General features: G+C 25.4%; 2 protein-coding genes across 8 annotated transcripts in view; one reads left to right on the forward strand and one right to left on the reverse strand.

Moving 5' to 3' along the window:
* LOC126897646 (uncharacterized) overlaps window positions 1-8,794 on the reverse strand; it is a 63,562-nt gene that overhangs the window by 33,906 nt on the left and 20,862 nt on the right. The window contains exons 1-2 of one of the 7 annotated variants that reach the window (XR_007702147.1): window positions 5,707-6,885; window positions 5,437-5,526 (exon numbers count right to left, since the gene is read on the reverse strand). The exons of 5 other annotated variants lie outside the window; for them this stretch is intronic. The gene's annotated coding sequence lies outside the window, so the exon portion shown is untranslated. Of the gene's footprint in view, window positions 1-26; window positions 170-5,436; window positions 5,527-5,706; window positions 6,886-8,794 lie in introns of those variants that run through there. One more of the 7 variants, XR_007702150.1, reaches the window with a different exon arrangement.
* Window positions 1,473-3,404, forward strand: LOC126897653 (uncharacterized). Its single transcript, XM_050671421.1, has 2 exons — window positions 1,473-1,640; window positions 2,830-3,404. The coding sequence occupies exons 1-2, from the start codon at window positions 1,575-1,577 to the stop codon at window positions 3,286-3,288; spliced, it is 525 nt and encodes a 174-aa protein (XP_050527378.1). The 5' UTR covers window positions 1,473-1,574; the 3' UTR covers window positions 3,289-3,404.

Raw genomic sequence — 8,794 nt, forward strand, 5'->3', positions numbered from 1 at the left:
TTATAAAGACTAAAGTAAAGATTTACAGATTTTATAATTTCGTAGATTTGTGCTAAGTGGACTAGTTAGAATACCGTTAATGGTCGAAAAAGGTTTTCGAGGTTATCAATGGCCTTTGTATAACAAAACAGTGGATTTAAACATGTGAATCGTCACAGCAATAAGTATACTGCAAAACAACTTTTCTTTAATATACAAGTTCAAACAAAATTAAAAAATGTATAATGTGAAAAGTTACTGTGACATTAATATTTTGAACATAATTATTAACTTATTATCTATTATGATCGCATCCAGCACAGATCATACATTGAGAACTCTAATAATGTTATTTTTGCTATAAAATACTGAATATTTTTACTCGCATATTTCATCTATCAATATTTCTGTAATGTTCATTGTCAATATTATTTTTATTAAATAAAAATTATGTTGTTATATTATACAGCGTTTGACCTAATTTGACCAAAATCATATAGATACTTTGATATGAAAAAATAATTATTAATATCTCATGTTATTGCAATGTCATGGTTTTTTTAACACAAAAATAAACATAAATACGAATATTATACGGAGATTTAAATCTCTATTTCAAAAGATTTGATATTCATTGATTCAAATTCAATATATGTACATTGTCATTTCTACATTGCACCCTTCTTCCATCAATCATATGTTTTGAGTTTAATGTCCAATAAAAAGAGCAACGAATTTCTTTGAAGTTGGTTTTGTTTATGTATTTGTAAATGTCATCTTGAGTTGTTTATGTAACTATGGCTATTATAAAGTTTACTTATTACTAAGAGAGACTAATCTCAAGAAAATATTAGAACTATTTAGAAAAAAATATATAAAAAAAGTTACAGAGTTTAAACGAGCAATATAACGTCTTAAAACAGAAATAAAAATAATAATTAAATATAAACGGACAAAAATGTAAAAAATATTCATAGTTTAGTCAAGAGCACGTCGTGACTCTATGTGTAAGAATTATAATTCTATTGCAATGTGTTTTAGAAGTTTTCCAATTATCTCAACCAAAAGCAGTAGCTAATAAAAAGATAGGATATTAAATGAAAATTTTTAATCAATATATTTACGTTTCATATATAAAATAGATGGTATTATACATACTATATTATATAAAAATATATTTATTTAATTAAATTAAAAATAAGTGTAAGTTTAGAGGTAAATTAAACAGAATTTAGAACTTCATAGCATTAATTAGTTGTTTTAAATTTTTACACTAAATACACGTCATAAAATATATAACAAAGCTGTCAATAACAGTAATTATATAAGTGAACAAGTGCTCAAATAATTTAAATAATATTTGTTTTCCGCGTATGCGATAATACTTAATTGAAATTTAATTAATATTACTTAATTGAAAATTACAAAAATAAGGTAATTAATTAATTAATTAAAGACCACCTGTAGAGCATTTATAAGTGGCATGTTTATTTTAACATTCTAAATGGTAGTATAAATATGAAAAACCGAAGTCTGTCAAATGGTTAACACTTTTTTAGCATAAATTCATAAGTATTTCATTGCAAAACGTTAAAATGGCATTCTCTGGTCAAATAAACAACATAATAGTGATATCATTTTTGGCTCTTTATTTAATACAAGTATGTAAAACCGTATTACGCATTATGTTTATAAGCACAATTATTTTATAAAGGCATTATTAAAATCTAAATTTTGTCAATGTGTTATAAGTTTATTATATAAGTTATTACTTTATTGCAATAATTTAAAATGAAAACACATTTTATTGTTACAATAAATAATACAATCAAAAAATTGTTTTTCAATGTTAATAGAGTTTAATGAATACACTATGTATATAACTTGTGGTTTTGTTTCGTAAATAATACGTTAGTTAAAGTAATTTTCAAAACTTAAACAGCATTCATGATTTGCCATAAAAATTAAAAATAAATATAAGTTCTGTTCCTAAAGGACTATCATTGGTTACCATATAGAGAAATACTATTCCATATTTTTCTTATTAATACAACTAAAAACGAGAGTTATTTTATAATCAAATTTTAATTGCAACTCTTTATAATCCAATAGTATTAAAAAATTTAAATCGCAAAATATTTATCTTTTGATCTTATTTAAACTTTCTGAGTGTATAAAAATATTTTTTTATTTTATTCAAAAAGGAACACCTGTTGCATCTCTCTAATTACACCTATAATTATATAAAATAAGAACATATACTTCAGTACATACATTTTTATTACTTTTTTGTTGTACTAATTTAGTTTTAGTAATTCACATAAAAGTTAAATTATTTTTTCATATAATTACTTAAAATGAATAAAAAAACCATTTAATAATTTCAAATAAATTAGTATTTTTAATGTCCCCCATATATATATTTTTTAAAAGTCTAAATAATCATCCAAGATGTTCATTAGGTTCAGACCTTTAGTCTCAACATTAAACACTAAAATCCACAAAGTTAAATTTATTAATTATTTATAAACCAATTAATAGTTATATTTTAGAATTGTAAATATGTATATGTAAACTTAAATTGTAATAAAAATTATTTTATAAGCTAATACCTAGCTTCTTTCTGAAGATTTAGACAATAAAAAAAAACGTTATTACATAGAATTAAATAAACACTTAACAACTACCAGGAAAATAAACGATAATCTTTATGAAGTTTATTTATTATTAACAAACATTTTATTTTTAGATAGTTTTTTTTTTTTAAATTATTCATTATTTAAAAATTAAAACTTTATTTAATTATTATTTTTTTAGTAAGCATTTTATCATAAATACTAAAATGTGTAGGTTAGTTTTTCACAACCAATGCTTTCAGTCAGAGATACAGATTCAACCGGTACTACCAGCAACACAGCTGGATCGATGCTAAAAAAAGGAGGTTCGGTATTAAAAACTGTAGGTACAGAAGTATCAACAGGAACTGAAGATTTGCTAAAAGGAGTTGGTCGAGGTACTCTTGCAGTAGGAGGTTTAGGAGTCTCAACTATAAATGGAGTTAGCGGAGCAGCTTCGGCTGTAACTGGAAAATTGTCAGACGCCGTTTCAAGTATCGATAATTACATGTCAGACATACCAGTCCTTAGGAAAGCTACCAGTGGTCTTAGCAGTGCATTAAAAGAATTTGCAAATTCTTTTAAATCTATTTCTGATTTCTCGAGGAAACAACGAACTGAATCGGTGAATAATTTGAGAACTATGCTTAACTCCAGTACGTCTGGTTCTAGCACAACAGCAGCAGCTGCGTAGGAATCATATTAGTCAGTCATTGCATCAAAAATCTTTTTTTGTATTGCATTATTATTGTTATTATAATTCTCAAATTTTTATTAAAATGATTTCCTATCAAAGACTACAAGGAAAAATGACAATGATTATTTACTTTTTTCTACTACACATTCCACATCAACAACAATTACAAATTAAAAGATACAATTAACCATATTGATACTATTATAACATTATTATATTTTTAACTAAATTTAAACTAATTCGAATATAAATTTAACAGGTTTACTATATGAATATAACTATGAACAAAGTTTTTTTATTATTTAGTTTTGAGATATCTCTTATTTAAAGTAACACCCATGAAATAGCATTCAAATAAAATAAATCATCCAAAAAAGAAACTATGATTACACGTGTAAGTTTTTTATTGGGATAAAAATACGTTTAAATTATAACAATTGATAATTTCAATTATTTTAATTCACAACCATTACCACACTTAAATAATAATTTTGAGAACTGAGAGGCACGTACGATCTTTATCCAAGTTCTTAAAAGAAAAAAAAATACAAAACCTAAAATAAAATTATAAATGTATAGAACATACTTTGTACTCATACTACTAAATTAATATTTTCCCAAAGGCAAATAACAAAATAATAAAACAATCTATTTATTAGTTGTATATTTTAAAAAATTATGTTTATGAATAATATTTGATGGTGAATATCCACAACTTAATTACTTAATAACTTAAAAAAATTTTAAAGTTTTAGCTATATAACAATTTTTTGTAATATAATAATTGTATTTTCTAGTTATTTTTTAATAATTAGACAGGGGACAACGTTTAAACATAAAGGAAACGCCAAAATGTATCCTTAATAGTATTTGAGTTATCATAATGCAATAGTGGTCATCCGCTAAACCATTCAGATATCATCAGCTCCAAAAAAATATATCTTATGTGATATAATGCGTATAACTATCTCGACAGTATATTAAAGTATTGTCATTTTCATTGAATGACAAACGCAACAAATACGTCGGATTTATTTTACAAAATAAAGGACTCCGTTAAGCATCTGTTGTGTTTATTTACACGGTTAGTAAGTACATAAGTAGGTCTCCCATTAATCATAACAGTAACTACAACAATAACTAATATGTTCTATAATAGAATTATTATTATCCAGCTGGTCGTATTACATTGATATAGATACAACGAGGGTCTAATCTTAACGTAAATCGTTACACAGTTCATCTTTTGACCATTCGCGGTTATTAGTAAGGCCATGCGTGTCCAGTAAGTACAGCAAGTACCATACAATAGCCTATAAAATAACAATACAGTGATAATTTTATCACTGTAATTATATTTCTTTCTATTAGTTGTGGTTAATAATATATTCTTGTTAATAGCAAAACTATTTAAAAAATAATAATAAGTGATATGATATGTAAATTATCTTATTACAATAAGAAAATTCTCGAGCTGTCAATGTGAACTAAAATACTGTTGAACAGGTTTTTGTTGAAAAAAACTTCCTCGCTAGATATTATTATCGAGTCAGTGTACATAGCTCCTAATTTTTATAATATAGTCAGTTTTAATGTTATTTATTTATTGCATGTAAAATATATTTTAGAGTATAACTCTGTCATGTGAAAACTTTATTTCTAGGACTACAAAATAATATTGAATAATGTACAAAATAATTTATAAGGTTTATGGCATAAAGTTGCAACATACAACCTATACCGTATGTTTCATATGACTCTTCCCTTTAAAATATTTGCGTTGAAAATTAATTAGAATTTAACGCCGCTAAATTTAAAATAAATATATAAAATATTTTCTTTGAACTATTTCGTCAGTTTTTCGAATTTGTTTGACATAAAAATTCGAATAAAAACTTCTCTTATTCAAATATAATACCTAAAATAACTTTCAATATAAATCATAAATAAAAATATTTTTCAACTTAATCCTTTGAGGCACATTTCTATAAATATTATAATTTATTCTAAAATTTTTTAGGGTTAGAGTAAATAAAATCCCTTCTATAATATCCTTTTTCAAATAAATTTAATTGATTTTTTGTAGAGGTATATACTATATACGTAAATAATTCACGTGCACAGTATATTAATTATGTAACTTACCATTTAAAAAATAAAGTTGGCACCGCTTTAAATTGTAAAGGATGATCCTAAATAGTAATTATTGGCTGATAAATCAAGAATTATATGCAACTAAAAGAAATAAAAAAAAAATTATTTTTCCAATATTGTATTTATTTTGCGAGTAATCAAGTGGTTTATGGTAAGCCAATCACTTTGTATAATAAAGTAAAAATAGCTAATTATTATCTATTTTTACTCTATTAAGAAAAAAAAACATTGAAAATCGTTACGTTAGTAGTCAATACTCACATTCAATTTTCCTAACTGGTTGAATTTTTTAAAATTTATAAAATACTTATTAATTAATTTAAACACAAAATATTTATAAAAAGAATCCATAATTTCTAATTAACGGTATTGTAAATTAAAATTATATTATTAGATCAAACATAATTCAAACGAAAAAGAATCCCAAACACTTCATGACTTTTTTGTGACCGTATGCCGCACAATATTAAAAATCATTCTGTCTACCTGCTCACTACTGTTTGTGTATCTTTTTACACATCAAATAACTCCAACTTCTGAGAGTATACAAGAATTGTTTCGATTAACAGCGACAAAAAGGCAATAGACCACACATCACGGTAAAACAGCAATGCAATTATGGTGTTTCTTGTCCACTCTGAACACATGCATAATATAATATGATGCTGGCACAGCAACAATAAGAATATTTCTACATAATACGTATGCATTAATAATCTGAACGCTTTTAAAAGACCGACAGTATATAAGGCTAACTGTATTCTCTTTGAGTGTTTCGTGTTGTTATAAGACTAGTGTGGACGTTCGTAAAAATATTTAGATAAAGAAAATTATTTCCGCGGGTTTCTCGATCATGTGTTTGTTTTATTTAATCCGCTTGACTAAGCGTTTTTATTGGATTCTTGTGTGTTTTGCCGTCGCAAAACACATATACACGCGTAATGTAATCAGGCGTATACGTGCGAGTGTATCCATATACACTCGAATACAATGATTATCTTTTAAAGGGGTCGGTTACAATATCAACATATAATAACATTATTGTATAAAAATATAAACAAGATCGGTTTTATGTACAGGGACCTATTGTGATGTACCTCTGACCACTGTGGTTGCTACATTACGACCGCAACACAGTGGCTCCTCATGCTCCGCCTATAACATGGTCGTTAACGTCACTACAGTATGGGGTACATATATTCGTCGGCAGTAGCCCATATTATAACGCTTCCGTAAACATCCATTATAATATATTAAACTAGTATCTACAACAATTGACCCGATTGATGATAACAATCTGCAGCTTGCTTGCTCGTAGAGATCATTTGAATACTATTATTTATCGCATATGATAAATAGATGATAATGAGAAATTTATTTTGTGATGTAATACGAGTTTTACATCTAGCAGCCATTTTAGTATTAATTCATAATAAAAAATAACATTAGTTGCATTTTCAACAATAAACCTTTTCTAATTTGAATTTTGAACTAAATACATTAATACTATTAATATGTATACGAAACGAATCGTAATTAATTTTTGGAATATTAAATGAGATCAAAAATGAAAACTGTAATTTTTGAGTTTTTTTAGATATATAGTAGTTTAGTCGCCAATAAAAGCAGAAATAATAGGCTATTGAAGTTTTAAACATATGATTATAATAAATTAAGCCTTTTTGTTTTAAACTTTCTTTTGTATACTTGGCACAATATTTTGTTTTATATCAGTTGATTAAATAAATTGAAATAAGTTCATACATTTTAACATAATAAAATTTTTTTCCTCAACACTCGTGTAATATTTGTCATAGCACTATTTGTAACCTAATATACAAAAAATATTAAACATTTTTATTATAATACTTTAATATTCTTTGTCGATTATAATATATTATTAAATCCTGTATGAGCTTATATTTCAATAGTATATTTTTTATGAAATATACAAGGAGGATTTCTACTTATTACCACATCTAAATAATGTATAAATCGTTAATGGTGTAAATATTTAACAGTAATAAATTAAGAATGATGCTTTAGTCAATTTTCCTACTTAAAAATTGTTTTTAGTAAAAGTTAAGGATTTCAAGAGTACAATATTAGACCTACAAATCGTAATAGTTAGAAAATAGTAAGAGATTAGCTCTAGATTAGGAAAATTTACTTTAGATAAAGCTTAAAATATTTTATTTCATCATAGGTCTTGTTAGATTGAAACTCGTGTTTCCATTTTGTATTTGCTTTTGTCAAATTTATTTCATCATTTTATGTAAACGTCACTGTTATTTTATTTTTAAATTAAACGTTTTAAAATATATGTAATGAGACAATAATTGTATAAATCGTGTATTTATCATGAGATTGAAAGTTTTCAATCATTGGGTTAGCTAACCTAATACCGAATAACACGTTTTTAACATTAAATTTTGTTGGAGTTTTACATACAAAATAATAATTATATTTTGAATTTTTTTAAAGAAATTAATCATTTACACTTATTTTTATTATTCTTTACAAATTTGTACTAACATCTTAAAGAGTATTTCAGGAAAGCTGTAAAGAACAAAAATTAAGAAAGAACAGATCTACAATTTTTTGTGAAATTTTAATATTTACATTTATTAAAGAAAAATAAATTTCTAGGCATCAAAATACCTTTAAAATTATTTTATTACATCAAAATAAATATTATTTGTATACCTAAGTATAAAATTTATAACGTCTACTCAGTGGCGTACTACTACAAGTCTAGTCTTTCTATCTACGGATAGAAGGAGCCCATGGTGTCTGGACTCCAGACTCTACGGGGTGAGTAGTGGGAGAGTCACTCCCACTTTTCTACATTCCTATAGCTATCTATACTCGCAAATAGTTTTTATACAGATAGAATAGCAAGAAATTAGATTTCTATATACGCCACTGCATTTGCCGAAAAATATACTAGTATTGTTTCAATATTAAGCACTATAATTATATTATTTCACATGGTATTAAATATTCATGTAAGAGAATCACTCGACTGGAAAACCATTTAATAACTATTTTCGGTAGTTTATTCTGTTTTTACTGACAGGAGTAATAATCAAATAATCTTGTAAAATAAAAAAAATTATAACATTAATTATAGTCAATGATTTCTTCATAAGAAACACCAGGTAGCCTGGACTTGACATACGATAATGTAATTTGAATATAAAATTATAATAATAACTGTGCAACTAAGCCTTTTACGTTGAAAAATCGCCGATCCGTTCATAACGCATGTTGAAGTGTTCGGTTAATAAACGGGCGGCGGTGATTCTTTGACCACATTATTGAGTCATTTGTTTGTTCATGCCGCTTT

Source organism: Daktulosphaira vitifoliae, unplaced genomic scaffold, assembly GCF_025091365.1.
Source record: "Daktulosphaira vitifoliae isolate Bord-2020 unplaced genomic scaffold, ASM2509136v1 Scaffold_2, whole genome shotgun sequence".
Taxonomy (NCBI): Eukaryota; Metazoa; Arthropoda; class Insecta; order Hemiptera; family Phylloxeridae; genus Daktulosphaira; species Daktulosphaira vitifoliae.